General features: G+C 46.0%; 1 protein-coding gene and 1 long non-coding RNA gene across 17 annotated transcripts in view; both read left to right on the plus strand.

The window, feature by feature from the left end:
* DIS3L2 (DIS3 like 3'-5' exoribonuclease 2) overlaps nucleotides 1-16,459 on the plus strand; it is a 360,467-nt gene that overhangs the window by 202,471 nt on the left and 141,537 nt on the right. For all 16 annotated transcript variants that reach the window (XR_014828689.1, XR_014828690.1, XM_084997947.1 and 13 more), the window contains 1 exon segment: nucleotides 15,424-15,503. Coding sequence is in view for 14 of the 16 variants with exons in the window: in XM_084997947.1 (XP_084854073.1) it covers nucleotides 15,424-15,503 (80 nt within the window). In the remaining 2 variants the exon portion in view is untranslated.
* LOC146396203 (uncharacterized) lies at nucleotides 1,281-7,010 on the plus strand. Its single transcript, XR_014830252.1, has 2 exons — nucleotides 1,281-2,161; nucleotides 3,636-7,010. It is a non-coding gene; the product is annotated as an uncharacterized LOC146396203 (long non-coding RNA).

Below are 16,459 nucleotides of genomic sequence, written 5' to 3' on the forward strand. Positions count from 1 at the left end.
CCTTTGTAACTTTCAGAGGAAGACACTGTGGGGCCCAGAAGTCCTATTATATGTGTGATTAAAAAAAAATTGGTTTTGTTACATACGTTTACTCATAGTGTGCAAATGCAAAGTTGTCGTATAATCTTTGCCTGCGAGGTAACCTAGTGGAATTATACCAAAGTTTGTATGTGGGGAATCGAGAGTTTCAAATTGTGATTGTTTAAACAGTTCTCCTGTGGTCTTACAGATGTAATTAGAATTCCTAGGATAGGAGTGTTCCCACAAGCATAATAATACTTTAAATGTGTGTTCAGTTATCCTTTTCTATAGCCATATTTAATCGTTTCTTTTTGAAATAGAGTTACTTTGAAAATATTGAATCGCTAGCATAATCTTAGCTGTCTGTCAGAGCTGAGACAGTGCTGGGCACATAGCGGGCACCCGCTGGGAGTCCCTTTCCTGTCGCCTCTGCCGTGGGGCTTGACATGCACCGAGGACACATCAAGGGAGGTATTACTTCCCGAGTGATAGACCATCTCCATTAATATTCAGCCAGAAGTGGCCAGGACAGAACAAATGAACACATGTAGAAGTTTGAAGTTTTCGTTTAGCTTTGTTGTTCATGGGACAAATGCACATATACCAAGACATCTAATTTATTGCGTGTACCTTTTATACCATTTTATGTCTTCGTATGTTTTATTATTTTATACTTAGGTATTCCCTTATTTAATCATTAAAACAACCCGATGAAACAAATAACAAATATCCCAATGTTACAGATGAGGGAACTGCAGCTCAGATGAGCGCCGTCGCTCACCCACGGTCACGTGGCTGCGGGGGCAGCATCTCAGAAGGCTTAGCCACGATCTCCATGTGTCTCTCATTTAAACCCACACCCTTGATAAACATTTTAACAAATCAATCACAAGCACCAGATCAGTCGAAAACACCACGCACTTCCCCTCCCCCGTAACCAGAGAGGAGGAGGCCGAGCTTTCTTCAGATCCCTACTGGCCAGAAATGTTGTAGCATTGTACTTTGTGTCATTTGAATTACAAAAGCAGTCTTTTTAAAAATCTTTTTTTTTTTTTTTTTGAAGTAGAAACTTCATGTTGATGGTCCACGGTGCCCTCCCACTGCTTCCCAACACCTGGCGCCCCCAGGAGTGGGCAGAGTGGAAGCCTCGACTCGAAGTCCCGTCATGGCTCGTTAGCGGGAAGGCATCAGAGAAAGCCATGACAAGTTAGCCATTCTAGGAAACTTTCCACAGCTGTTGCGTTAATTAAGACTTTTTTGGTCCCAAATAACAGAAACCACTGGAGCTCACTTAAGCAGAAAGGAGAATTTGTTTGAAGGATCCTGTGGTGACTCCCAGAATCCAAGGGCAGGGAACCAGGGACTTAAGTGGGGCAGGAAACCCAGAAAGGTTTCTTTCTTCATCTTTGCCTCCCATGCGCTCTGCACATCTGCTTCCCTCACTCACACAAGCCTCTGGTCTTTCCTCCTCCCCAGTAGGATGGCTGCTAAGAGCTACCACAGTCCCCGGAGGGAGCCTGATTTCTCTCTCCGTCTTCTGCCCTCCTGTGCCTTCCTCTTCCTCTCCCTCTCCCGTTCTCTGTCCTAATTCCAAATTCCAGGCTGAGCATCAGGCTCTTTGGGTGGCATGTTGGTTTGGGAAAGGGAGTATCAAAAGAGGTGACCTTCCACCACAGCTCTTCCCTCCTGCCTAGGCGTGGTGTCACTGATGATATTTCTGTCCCAGGAGTTTGAAAATTTGAAATGACTCTGATATCACAGAGGTGAAATACTGGAATGTAGGTTTTAAAGACAAATTTGGCTTGACTCATCACTTACTCTGCCGCTTACCAGACGTGTATTCTTGGGCAAGTTACTTACATTCTCTGAGCCTTTCTTTCTTTGCAGGTTAAAAGGAATGTGCAGTTACTATATTGCTCATGAGGTTGTGGCAGGGATTAAATATAATAGGTGTAATGCTTGGAGTGTGCTTAGTGTACACTACACGTGGTAAAAATATTGCCCCTTCTTTCTTTCCGATGGAGCATTAAGACTCATTGCCTCATCAACAAGATGTTTAAGGCATATGTAGAGTAAAAATCTCAACCAACTTTCTGCCTTCAAATTCTGTTCCCTTTGGCGTTCCCTTCATGGGTCGGCGGTAACAACCCAACTAGTATCCATGAGGATACGGATTCGATCCCTGGCCTCACTCAGTGAGTTAAGGATCCGGCGTTGCTGTGAGCTGTGGTGTAGGTCGCAGACACAGCTCGGACCTGGTGTTACTGTGACTGTGGTGTAGGCTGGCAGCTGTAGCTCCAATTCAGCCCCTAGCCTGCGAACTTCCATATGCCATGGGTGTGGCCCTAAAAAAATAAAACAAAAAACCACTATTCCCTTTTACCTTCTTTCAGCAGCCCCTTTTCATCTTTCATGACAGTGTAGTCGTAATCCAAAGGACGTTGGTTCTCTAGGGCTGTGTTCCCAGGCTGTAGCCAGAGCTCCCAATGCGGCCTCTGCCATGTGAGTTCTACTCTCACAGCTGGCTAGTACTCTTGGTGAAGGAGTACTAGCCTTTTTTCCAATGGTTAGAGTTGAGAGAGCCCAGGTAAAGATTCGATTCAGTAAATAATTGTTGTCTCTGTTATTTGCAAGACCCTGAAGTAGGTATTGTTGAAACTGAAAAATACATAATTGAAAGAAATAGTCCTTTCCCTCAAAGAGAATACACTCTAGAAGAAGAGGTGATGGATCTACACGAATCACTAAATCAGTCAGTAGAGCTGACTTACTAAGGCCTTGTGGTAATAAAGATAAGTCATCTTAGGTGGGATCAGAAAGGTGGTTTGAAGCCAGATCGTGGAGACTGTTGAATGCTCAGCTGAGAACTGTAATGTCAAGATAGCTGGAAACCAGTGAAGATTTTGAGAAAGGAATGGAATCTAACGCTGTGTTTTAGGAACTTTATCCTGGTAGTCAAATGTGGAAGATGCTGAAAGGTGGGAGAGCAGGAGAGGAGACTGCAGTCCAGCTGGGGAGCTGTTTCAGCAGGAAGCCAGGCCGGGTTATAAATTTAGGGCCTGTCCAAGACGTGGTGAAGATTGCATGATGGGGATTGGGCTGAGATGGAGGGAATACGCTAGGTGACTTGAATCCGAAACGGCAGGAAGAGGTTCAAACTGTGGATGAGGTCATCTGGGGTCACTTGGGGCTCCCTCCTCTCCTGAAGGTGGGGTGAGAGCAGAGAAGTAGCACCTCGTGCTCTCCTCCACACTGTGGCCAAGCGAGCGCTTCTTGTAACTAGAGTAGAGCCCTCCCTGTAACTAGGGGTGCTGCTATTAGAGCTTGGCTTGTCCTCCCACCCCATAGGGAGACTTGGTTGGGTGTTTTTTGTTTTCTTCTTCTTCCTTTTTTTTTTTTTTTTTTTTTTTGGTCTTTTTAGGGCTGCATCCACAGCATATGGAGGTTCCCAGGCTAGGGGTTGAATTGGAGCTGTAGCCGCCGGCCTATGCCACAGCCACAGCAATGCCAAATCCCAGCCGCATCTGCCACCTACACCACAGCTCACGGCAACGCTGGATCTTTAACCCACTGATCAAGGCCGGGGATCAAGCCTGTATCCTCATGGATCCTAGCCAGGTTTGTTACCCACTGAGCCATGATGGGAACTCCTGTTTTCTTTTTCTTTCTTTCTTTCTTTCTTTTTTCTTTTTTCTTTTTTTTTTTGAGAAAGGAAAACTAGATGGATTTCAGTGTCTTATTTGGACACTCTCGAGCAAACAGTAATTATGAAAATGTTTTCGTCTAAAATCTAAGTATTTACTATTAAAATCATCCAGGAAGTCATTACCAAGCTGCTTTTTTTTTTCCTTTTAAATAGAATCAGCTCTGTGAACAAGGAAACAATTTTGGCCCCAAGTTAATATTTAAAAGATATGCAAGACTAGATTTTGCTTTTCCCATTAAAGAGAAGAATGAATGCCCACCCTTTTAGGTTAAAAGTGACAAAGTTCTGCTGAAGTTGGCCAAAGTAATGAAAGCCCCAGGTCATCTGGTAATATAGCTGACATTTATTTTGACATTTTTTGCATATATTCACATTGCTGTTATTTTCAGCATTAAGTTTAATTAAAATGCCTGTATGTGTTTCTTAAGCAGGTCTCTCACCTCACTAACCGGAGACTCTAGTAAGTGTTCTCAGTACTTTGCAGAACTATGCAAGGCCTGTTGAGGCTCATTCATGGTGCTTTAATCACGCTCTTAATAAAAAAACAATCATTTGGGGAATACATTTTCCAAGCAGTTCCCTTGCCTCCCAAGGGAAATATTTTGAGGCCTCCTAGTGACCGTAGGATTAAAAGGCTTGACAGGGAAGCCCTAGAATCCTTGAAGAACTAGGCCTTTGAAAGATTCATTGTTACGGACTCTCGCTTTGAAAGAGGCCACTTTATCTTGCTCCTCAACGTCTATAGGACAGACATAGCACTTTCTGAAAAGAAATTCTGGGTAATGCAGAAGAACAAACGTGTGTAGGTAATCCAGTATGGGTAGTGTGTAATTTGAAGAATGATAGTTCCATTTTTATGGTTGCCATAACAATCATACAGTTGTGCAAAAAATGTGTATAGCTTTTACAGAAGGGAGCAGGCACCATTGTCATGATTCTTCTCATATCGGAACAACTGTTCTCAGATCTGAAAAATAGGGGTAGCTTAACCCTTCCCCAGTTAGCTCAGCATGTTCCCTGAGAAGGCTCTTTGGAGCTCCGGGGCTGGGGAAATGTATTCACACTCACATTTGCATTTAGCCTGATAAATGGATTGAGAATTAAGGATGATGATCCTTTCAACAGCAGGTTCTGCATTCCTAGCTTGGGAATTCAAAAGATGAGGAGAAAAAAATACTGTTCCTCCAAGAGAAATCTAGGAGAGATGTCTAGACATAGTTCATTCCTTGACTTTGTGACTATTCTTAATTCTGTCCATGAGAATTTAAATCTGTTAAATACTGCCCTTTACCGTTGGGTTTAAGTCTGTGATAAAATCTGCCCGATAAAATAAGTCTTAATGTTAAAATGTGGTTATAATTTCTGTTTTATTGTAATATCTTAACTAGGTCTCTTCTGGAAACTTCAAAGCAAATTTAAAAGTGCAGTATTTCTAAGTGAAAATATATCTATCCATGTTCCTTTTAGAGCTCCTTTTTCCTACTTTTGGATACCCTTTCAAAAAAGAAAGCACTTGGGACTTGACTTTCTCTAACATACTAAGGAATTTTAAGTAAACTTGATGTCAGAACTCGTCTGCTGTGGATGTTCAGGTTGAGGGTGGAAAGTTGTCAGCTTTGGATTTGGGACCTCAAAATGCAGTCATAGTCAACTTAGTCAACCATAGAGAAACTTTCTCTGAAAGACATTTGGGGTAAGTATTACGTTAGCCAAAATGCTTCTGGGGTGTTTAAATCTTAAGATAAAGTCTGGAAACTAAGAGTAACCAGAAGAGATGTCAGCTTCCACTTGAGGTCAAACCTCTTGGTCTAAATAACTTCTTTTAATACCTTCTCTTGAATTCCTGTCCCCACTAAATCAATTTCTGCAGTCCTGTGACCTTGGGCAAGTAACTTAATCTCTCTGAGCCTCAGTTTCCCCATCCATAAAATGAGAATAAAGAAGTATACCCACCAGTATTATAAGTCTATCCTCTCAAGAGATGAGTTCTAGGACACAGAGGGGGGGAAAAAGTGTTTTTAATTAGAGCAAGATTTCCCATCTATTGAAGTGAAGATTTTGCACGTCGGGTACAACTCTTGATGCTTGAACCCTTAACTCTGTATTCAGGGCCTTAGATGTTTGGTCCCTCTGTGGGCGCATTTCCTGGAAGCTTACTGCTGCTTCATTTTGTCTGATTTTAAAACTTGTTTTGTATCCGTCAGTGTTCCTACAGTCTGTTTTAACGTAACCCCAATCTGGTATTTTAAATACGACTTATAGGAACACCCTCCCACAGAGGTAAGAGAAGAAAGAGAGACGTTCAGAGAGAGCTTCAGGTAGAAGCTCTCTCTCAGACTTTCTGGACCCCGTGGGGCTCGGTGGCGGCTCCTTGTCCCCTCAGCCATGCAGAGCTGCCTTCTGAACACCCGCAAGCCCAGATTTAGGACTCCTTGGGCAGAAAGGAAAAGGGTGCAGAGGCCACACCATCTGTGCTCTCCGTAGAAACTCTCTTGAGTTGTGCCCGGGGATTCTGGGCCTTTGCGCTTGCTCTTCCTTTTGCCCGCTTTTGCCCGTCTTCCCCCACGTGCCTGTGGCTCAACGCTCGCCTCCTTCAAGTTAGCTTCAAGTAGCTTCATCTTGCAATAGTCGTATAATAGGCCCGTCCTTTTCATAATTGTAACCAGCACTTCCAACCCCCGTGCTCTATTCTGTGGTGTTTTTCGTTTGTTTTTTCCTCCACAGCACTTGACTATCACGCTTGTTTAGTTTCTATCTTCTCCCTCAATAGGCGATAAGTGGGTAGGACTCTTTGTTTGTTCTCAACTATGTCGCATACACCCAGAGCAGTAACTGCCCATGAATAATATTTGCAGGGCTGCATGGCAAAAACAGGGAGCAGCTAATTCTTTGTGGCTACAAAGGACTGAGTTAAGAAGTTTCTCAGAATCAGATTTCAATTCAGCGTATGAAGGAACTTCCTAAGAGTAAGGTTCCTCTCTGAAATTGAATGGCCGCCTAATGAGCCGGTGGCTCCGCCCCCCTCCATCCTAAGGATTCAAGACATGGGTTGATTCGTTTGATTGATTTTGGTTTGGAGACGTTTGGGGGATAAGATTTGGACTAGGGCGAACTCTAAGAAACTTCCAATTCTCTGAATTCTGTAATTCTACACTGATAATGGAGGAATTTCCAGAATTTATTGCGAAGTGAAAAAGGAAGTTGCAAAAGAGAATTTCTCATATTCAACTATTTGTGTAAGAAAGAAGAGAAAACAAGAAGAAAATGTATAGCAAAAAGAAAAGCAGAAACACGCAAAAACAGATAAACCAGAAGGTGGTTTCTAGGGTGTAGGGATAAGGTAGAAGGATAGAGATGAGAGTAAAACTCCGTTGAGTATACTTTAACTTTCGAGTCACCTAAGTGTTTTAAATATTCAATGATAAACTTATATCTAAAAGGAAGTAAAAGCAAAATCTCTAAAACTGAATAAGACAGTAACAGATGGTCGTAATGTGTATCAAAAGTGGAGCATCATCACACAGCGAAGAAAAGGTTAATTCAAGTAACTTCGGGGCTCGGTGCTTTTGAGCATTTCGTGCATCCGTAGTGACTGTATTCTAAGGATTAAACTCCAGAGAAGTCTTAAGCTTGATAGATGCTTTACTGCTAATGGATACTGGGATTATAATTCTGAAACTATTTTGAGTATTAAAGCCATTGAGAGCTGAGGTTCTTCCTGGGAGAGTAAAAATACAAATATAGAGAGGGAGACGATGAGCAAGAACTCCGTAGTATTAGAGTTCAGTTGCAGGTGTCAGTGTGAACTCATGACTTTAAGTGGTGTACTAGGTTCAACCTAGTACTGCCAGTTTTAGGCTACAGGTCGTCAAATACCAACAATTTCATATGATTTAGCTCAATATTTTCTAATTCGGCCCACTAAAAGGGCTTAGAAGCAGTGACACTTCAGTAGTAAGGGGCATAGGAATCTAGTACCCTGTCCTGGCTTCTAAATACAGTTCATTCCTCACCTGAGGAAACCTGGGCTCCTTGGGGATATGGTGGTTACTAGTCTGCAGCAGGAAATGTGTACGGTGAGCTCGAAACATTTACTCTGCCGAAAAGCCTAGAAGTGCTCAAAAACTTACGCGGACACGCCATGAGGCCGGGGGCGTCACTCGAAAGGGCCCCCATCAACATTTGAGTATCAGGAAGATGATAATGGTAATGTATTATAATGCATTTGATTTTTTTTTTTTTTTGAGTCAGTGCATCTGTAAGGATGCTCAAAAAGAAAGCAAAAACAGAAGAGTTGGGGGCAGAGCAAGAAAAGATCTTGACAAAAGAGAGTCAACTAATAAATGTAGACATCATTACAGGATTAGAAAAGCACCACTTTACAACTGGTGTTGCCATGAGCTGTGGTGTAGGTCGGCAGATGCGGCTTGGATCTTGTGTTGCTGTGGCTGTGGTGTAGGCCGGCAGCTACAGCTCTGATTAGACCCCTAGCCTGGGAACCTCCATATGCCGTGGGTGTGGCCCTAGAAAAAGACAAAAAGATAAAAAGACAAAAACAAAAAACAAAAAACCCTTCCCAGAGCATTGCATCATTTCTTTCTCTTCACTCTGTGGCCTCATAGGTGTCATTTCATCACTGGAGGAGGTGGAGGGACGGATGGACCAAGATCTCGGTCTGCTTTAAATAGACCTTGGTCTTTTTCTGTTCTGAAAAATGTGTGGCTTGTACCAGACTTCTGAGCCTCTGCTGTGGCAGTAGAACCGAGTGAAAGAGTATTAACATACCCACAGCTGCCATCAGAAAACATCAAAGGTCCAGCCGTGCTGCACTGAAGGGGCTGGGTCTGAATATTGCTCCCAGCTCCCTTTGCCTGCAAGAGGAGAGGTCGGCCCATCCCTGAGAAAGTCCACGGGAAATGGAAGCTCGGATGAGTCCGGCATCTGACCTGACTGGTTCGCCCCAGCACCCATCTGGCTGGACTCTCTGCAAGGGGTCCTTATGGACACACATTCCCCCGGTTGAGGGCTCCAGCTCTTTAGTTAAGTTTCTTGCTCTGGTTTAATGTAAAATATTCTGATTTCTACGTAAACTTTGATACCATCTCATCTAAAAGAGTCAAATTTGTTAGTCTTTATCCTCGTAAGGTTATTTCTTAAATTTTTTTCCGTCCTTTTTCACCCATTCACCGTCACTGACCCAGATCCTTGTCTCCAGAATTGCTTGCTAGCAAGGAGACAGACCCAGAGTCACGGACAGAAGAGGGCCTCTATAAATTTTGTTAGTCTGGAAATGGTCCCTGAACCGCAGTTTGTAAAACACTGTTTTATGAGAAAAGAAGATGGGACGAAGACAGAAAAGTTCACCCTTGGAAACAATAACACTGTGGTGTGACCACAGGATTGGACGCCAGGAGGTCATGAGTTCTAATCCTAAATGTATTTCCCAAGACACAGTGGTAAACTTGAATGGAAAAGTGCTGCAGAGCCCCTTGGTCCTTTTTCCCTTCACTTGTCCATCAGCTACTCATTCCGTGTGCCTTCAGGGGGCTGGAAGAGATACCCAGAGAGGTCAGTGTCAGAGCCAGACCCCGAGGCGCTCCCCGCCTTGTCCCCGTGATAAGATGTGTCCATCAGCACCACCAACATGCCAGGGCCAGTGGCCAGTGTCCTTGGAGAAGGACAGGTTGTAGACCTGAGCAGAGCAGCGGCGGGGAGAGGCGGCTTCACTCTCTGGAGCCACAAAGGTTCCCTGGAACAGAGATGGTGTTGCAGCCCGGCCTTTAAAAGCCGGTCGGCCTCAGCCGTTGGAAATGGGTGGTGTAAATGTCTTAATGTTACGAACAGCACAAACCATGGTTCAGGGACCAGAGGGTGCAGAGAAAAGTTTGGCACATAAGGTACACATAGGGAGTGTGCCACCTGCTAGAAAAGTACCTCCTGGGGCCACAGCATGAAAGGCTTTGCGTTCTAAGCTGACGTCCCATTTTACTCAGTAAGGAGTTGATGAAGGTTTTGGACCAGCCGCCTGCTTTAAGATGATGAGTCTGGCAGCAGCCACGGCCTTGGGGAGAGCAATTTCTGTGATGTGGTGGGGGCCATGGCCAGAGTCCAGTGAGGTAAATGGTGACCACGTGGTGAGTAAATGCTGCTGTGGAGCCTAGACAGCTGCTTCCAGCTGCAAGGAGGTAGCAACGCTGGTGCCTGGAGGAGGAAGAGGACGCGAGGTCAGAGGAGAGGAAGAGGGTGTGAGTGACGGAGGAACAGCTCTTTCTTTGCTGTTGTGATTTCCTGGCGTTCTAGGCCAGGTCTTAAGGGATTACAGAAGGCTTTTCGTTACCCTTCGTGTGTTCTCTTCCGGGACCAGTGGCTTTGAGTAAAACAGTCTTAGACGTTGTCTGTCACTTTAAAAAGTTCTACTAAGCCCTGCAGTCACGTGCCTTCAGAAATTTGGGTTACATAACGCTGCTCTGAATTGCAGTTCTGCAGCCTCATGAACGGGAGCCTCAAGTCTTTTCCTCCCCAACCTGGCACTTCCTTTGCTGTGGGTCAGGGTTAGCTTCTTTCTAACCGTTGTTGCGGAACTCTTCAAATATTTGGTCTCACAGGTTCTGAAAGCTGGCAGGCCAGGCTGCTCCCTGCAGGTTGTGAGACCAGAGCCTTCCAGAAAAGGAGCCAGTAAAATCCCAAGCATGTTAACAGAGTGTAACAGCTGCGTGGAGCACCGCCCCCACGGGGCCGGGCTCCCAAGTGCTGAGGCCAGCAGCTCCCAGCCGCTGTGGCCACAACCAGAAGGAGCCCTCATGCTCCGCATTGTGGCCAGTTCATAATTGTAGTGATGACAACAGATGAAATCACTGGCTCTCAGCCCTGAGGACTGGGGTCTGTCGGGGTCACTCACTGTTCCCTTCCTTCTCCCAATTTTCCATAGTGAGAGAGCAAGTTTGGAGTCCATTGCTAGAGTGCAAATACTTGTTGGGAGCTCTCTTGAGTTTTACTCAGTCTAGAAGTGGGTTCTCTTAGTAGGCTATACCGAATGTCTCTTTTTCTTCCAGCATCCCCTCAACACATGATTCTGAAATGATGTAACCTCTCAATATATGTGTGTGTGTTTTATACCCTGCTTTTAAAAAAAAAGTAAAGATTTAAGGCACCTTGCAGATATACATATATTGCAGTGAACCTTTTAAAAATCAGGCTACAGGGCAAAAAGAATATATGAGTAGGAAAATTAGGCACACCCAGGATAAAGGTTAGTATACAAAGTTCAAACTACAAATAAGACCCTCTTGAAACAAGTCACAAATATTTTTCTGAGTTTCCTAGCGGCCAAAGCAAAGAAGGAAACTTAAAGAATAAAATCCACACGTGTGTAAGGTCCAAACAAACTCTTTGCTCAGGAGCGGGGTGAGTCCTTGCACTGCGTGAACTTGTTCTGTATGTACTCGTGAAAGGGGCACCAAGTGATCACATGAGCTAGGCCCTTATCAGCCTCCCTGCAGCAAAGAGCATAGCCCTTTTACTGGACTCCTGTGGGGTAGGCATGGTAGCAAGGCCCCATGTGGACAAAGACTCTACTGGATGCTTGTGCAGGTGTTTCAGTGCAGTGTATCACCTCTCAGGGGGACTCTCCTGAGTCTCTGCCACAAAAAAGTGCCAAGATCAAATGAGTCTGGCAAGAACTACACGATACCAGCATGCTGAAGGCTCTGAGAAGTCCTGCAATTAAAACATTGGCTGGGCATTTACCAAATGACTTAGGACCTTTTAAAAAAATTAAAACACTTATTCAGGAGAGTGGAGAACACTGATGTAAAACAGGGATCAGCATACTTTCTGTTCCTCAACCCCTGCCCTTGGGTCCAGAAAGCACGACTGCCTTCCAAGAAAGCTTCGTTTATGTGTACCGAAATTTGAATGTCACGTCATGTTCATGTGTCATGAAGTAATATTTTCCCTTTGATTTTTTTCAATCATTTCGAAAGGTAAAAACCATTCTTAACTTGCAGGCCATTCAGAAACAGGTGGCAGGCCCCATTCGGTCTGTGAGCTGTAGTTTGCCGACCCCTGATCAAGAATAGTGTTCGGATGGTATGCCTTCCTACGAACCATTCCTCGGAGATGGTTCAATTTAGCCTTTTATGTTTCTGGTTTAAGCGCAGATTTAAAAAAAAAAAAATGCCTAGTAGAGACTTGGTTTGTGTGCTCACAGACTAGTCTCAGATTTTTCTCAAAATGATGGGTGGGTCCTCTCAGAGAAGACATCTGCAAACTAATCGTTGAAGCCTTAAAACGTTACTCTGTCACATACTGGCTGAATCAGTTTAAGGACAGAAATGTCGAAGTGGTCGTTGTCATTCATTCATAGAAATGAAAGCCTCAAAACACCCGACACATTTGATTTTCAGAAACCCTAACTTCCCAGTCAACTCTCCAAGTAAAACAGTAAACTGTGGCCCCCGTCAAGCTAACAGAATGTTCTTTCGGCTTTTTTTGCTGTCAGTAGGATGACTGAAGGAGGACCAGAACTTTCCTACCACCAAGTCTGACATTTCAGTTTCAGTTCAACAAGCATTTATTGAGTACTTGGGATATGTAATGCATTTTTGCTGGCTTTCATGAGGGAATATGAAAAGGAGCAAGAAAACAGGCAGTTCCTTCCTTTTTATTTTTATTTTTGGTCTTTCTTAGGGCCACACCCTCAGCACATGGAGGTTCCCAGGCTAGGGGTTGAGTCAGAGCTGTAGCCGCCGGCCTACGCCAGAGCCACAGCAACGCCAGAACCGAGCCACACCTGCGACCTACACCACAGCTCACGGCAACGCCAGATCCTTCACCCACTGAGCGAGGCCAGGGATCGAACCTGCATCCTCAGGGATACTGGTCAGATACATTTCCACTGAGCCACAATGGAAACTCCAGACAGTTCCTTCTTTAAAATATGTTTTATTGAATATAGTTGAGACAGGTCCTTCTTGACCTTGTGAATCAAGCTCAGGCTGCTCAGCAGTTCAGAGCTCATTACCGTGGGATCAGAATTAACTTCATCTCCTGCCTCTTCCTGTGCATTCATTCATTCATTCACTCAGCAGACACTTGCGAGCCGCACCCTTTGTGGCGCTGGAACAAAGCCTTTTAGGAGCTTGTTTCCCAGGGGACGTCAGTGTTTCTCTCTTCCTCTGGCAGGCTTGTGTAATTACACCTCCTTTTAGATAGGGAAACAAATGATTTCTTCTTATCCTGAGACCCCCCCCCCTCATTTGTGTTCCCCATGCTGTATGAGCCCCTTCTCAGGACACTTAGCGAGGAAACTGGGCCTCTGATGAAGGGCTCTACCTGGGACAGTGCTCCGAATGCTCTTGTTCCTCCGCCTTAGTGGCATGCGCCTTTCCGTCCTCTTATCTCGAAACTGTATTCTCCCCAGGGAGAATACAGTTTCACCACATGCATAGTTTGCAAGCTATTACCTATATTGAGCAATAGGACCTTACAAGATTGCTGAACATCCCTATAAACAATAACTTGCATCTGAGTTTTGCATGGAGGAGATTCTCTGCAGCATTCATTTTTTTCCATTTGTAATAGTAATACCTAATCATAGTGAAAATTTGGAAAAATATGGACAAGTATAAAGGAAAGAAACTAATCCATAATCCTAGCGCCCATTGATCAAGTCTGTTAATTTTTTTTTTACTCTCCTTGATTCAAAAATCACATTTAAATTTTAGTTTTTAAATTAATAAACAGTCTGACCTTTGTGGTACAGTTCTATGAATTTTAGGACACATAGAGGCTCATGTAGCCTCCACCGCAGTCAGGGTACAGAAGAGCACCACTCCCCCAGAACACGGACCCCGCTATAATCACGCCTTCCCCAGGCCCTGGAAATCGCTGATCTGCTCTCTGTCATGTAATTTCGTCTTCTTGAGAGTGTCATATAAATGGAGTCATAGGTTATGTAAGTTTGTGGGAGTGGCTTCCTTTTCTTTCTTTCTTTCTTTTTTTTTTTTTTTTTTTTTTTGTCTCTTTGGATTTTCTAGGGCTGCTCCCACGGCATATGGAGGTTCCCAGGCTAGGGGTCTATTCGGAGCTGTAGCTACTGGCCCACACCACAGCCACAGCAACACCGGATCCTTAACCCACTGAGAAAGGCCAGGGATGGAACCCACAACCTCATGGTTCCTAGTGGGATTCATTAACCACTGAGCCACGATGGGAACTCCAGCAGTGGCTTTGAGATTGATCCAAGTTGTTGAATATATGAATAATTTGTTCCTTTCTTTTGACGAGTAGCATTCCATTATACAGATGCACCATAGTTTGCTCATACATGTATCCACTTGCCATTTAAAAGTCTTTTTTTTTTTTTTATCATTTTGACATGTTTGAAATCCTGAAATACTTTAAAATCAGTGTATATATGTAACATGGTGGAGTTTTTTCCCCCAAAAGCTGTTATTGAACAGATAGTGCGTCCTGAAATCTTGTTTTAGAGTCAGGGTGTCGTGGTGGTTCGACAGTCAGTGTGAAGGACCAGAGAGGGCCAGTGAGAATTATGGGGAGGAAGGGACAGATAAAACCCCAGGAGCTTGGCAGCCCAGCGCCCAGCGCTGCTCGGCAACCTCGGAGGGCTTTGGGGAGGTTTTGAGCAGAGGTGTAACAGAGGAAACACGCCTTCAGGAACAAAGCGAGGCACGGCCCACACCGTCAGCAGTGTTACGGAGACCGGGGGTGACGGCAGGGCACTCTTGGCACCCGAGGGAGTGGAGGGAGACCTTGGCGCGAGTCCAGTGGAGCGGGGAGGGCTGACTAGACAGCCTGCATGAGGGAAGGGGGCTGCTGCTGAGCACCCGACCTCCAGCCGGTGCCCGGGGAGGACCAGGCAGGGGGAGTGGAGAGCTGAGGACAGACTGCCCAAGCCCTTAGGTGTTTGCGTGGTGGGGGGCGGGGGTGGGGCGAGTTATTTGGGAAATTCTGAAGCAAAATGAGAGGGTCCTGGGGCCTCACAGGTTGAGAATGAGAGGTGTGTAGGATAAACCGGCATAGGGTGTGTACACGTCACTGTATCGCGTGGGAGACGTATACGGTTCTTTCTTGGAAATGAACTGATCAGAACCACTTCCAGGTAGAACTGCGTCAAGGCTAACTGCATGGCCCCAGGTCTTCGGCAGAATTATCCCTGGGTCCCGTCCCCCCGGTCCCAACAAGATGATTTAGTGGCACACCCCACTTCTGCAAGACACGGGAAGGAGCAGGAAATCACCCTCATAGAATCTTGGAGGGCAGGTTCCCATCCGCCACTGGGGAAGAGGGAGGCAAAAGAAGGGACTGGCCCTTGGAGAGTAATTTACCAAAGGCACCTGCCCAGCTCGTCGGGGACCTCTTCTTGGGAAGCGCCATTCACGGGAGCTGCGGCACTTCCACCTGCTCGCAGCTCTTGTAGCTCAGGAACCAGGAGAAAGAAGCAGGTCCCGTCCACAGAGGGAAAGCGAAAGACCCTCGGAGACAGTGCGGAGCCTCGCTGCCTCCCCCACTTGTCTTTCCCCAGTTTCCCGTTTTGTTAAAGGCGCCCTTCTCGGAGGGACGCGAGAGAACTTAGCTCCACGTTGCCTACCGTTTAGCTTCTTTAAAGCTGGACTGCAGCGGGTGGTGTTTCCATTATTCACGGCATTGCTAATTATGTCTTCGATCTTTCCTAGGAAAGACTGCATCTTCACCATTGACCCATCAACTGCTCGAGACCTCGATGACGCCCTCTCCTGCAAGTCCCTCGCTGATGGTAGGCTGGAAAGTTCTATACCACTTTGGTGGGTGGCAGGCAGCGCGTGTCAATGTGTGGTCGCTGGCTGCCTTGTGCCCCCAGGCGGTGTGATACACAAGGTTAGGTTTGCTCTGTTCCTCAACTTGCCTCTGCAGCTTTCTGACCTAAAGGCTGTGTTCCTGGGGTGACAGTGGTGACGGTGAGAATAAGAAACGCCTCCTTCCTAGGACCCTTCTCGGCCCTCAGAGGAGGCGGCCGGGAGGGCAGGGGAACTCATTTCAGGCCTTGGCCCTTCAGGAAGTTCCAGGTTGGGCATCATGTGTTAAAGGGGAGACCCCTACACTCTGCTTCAGAGAAGATGGAGCGCTTTACCTGAATTGAAGGACGCATCGGGGAGATTCGAGGGCAGCTCTCCAAAGGCGAGCCCAGCCGGGGGGGGGGGGGTGCGTGCAGGAGCTTCCTCCCTGAAGCAGCCCCTCGAGGCCTGAGCTGGAGAAGCCTGCCCTGCTCCACGGAGGGCTGTCTGCCCAGCAAATTGTGAGAAGTGGCTGTTCGGGGCTCTTGGAAGGTTCTTCGGGGGCGGAGCTAGGCTGGAAAAAGTGGGATTTGAGGCCCCTGGTCCTTGAAAACTGCAGGTGGGGCAAAGGCAAAGCATGTGAGGCGAGTACACCCTCTCTGCCTCTCCCCAGTGCACCTCAGATGTGCTGCTTAGAGCCTGGGGCTGCTTCCCGCCCCTCTCTGGGTTGTGTCTGGGTGACTGCAGTGGCTTTATTCATTCTGTGATGTGACTTCAACACTAAGGTGGCCTTTGGTAGCTTGCCCGTGATGTGTATCCATGGTAGCAGCTTCGACCTGCTGCAGAGTGTGGGTGGGCCAGTGGCCTGGTCTTCGAAAACTCTGCCCAGATGTTCAGGTGGTCCATCTATGCAAAACTGCATGGGTTCGGGTCTTATCTCTTCCCCATGATAGGCAGT

Source organism: Sus scrofa, chromosome 15 (genome assembly GCF_054392235.1).
Source record: "Sus scrofa isolate SSC_HxYL_T2T_F1_AM1 chromosome 15, Sscrofa_HxYL_maternal_Yorkshire_Landrace_v2.0, whole genome shotgun sequence".
Classification (NCBI taxonomy): domain Eukaryota; kingdom Metazoa; phylum Chordata; class Mammalia; order Artiodactyla; family Suidae; genus Sus; species Sus scrofa.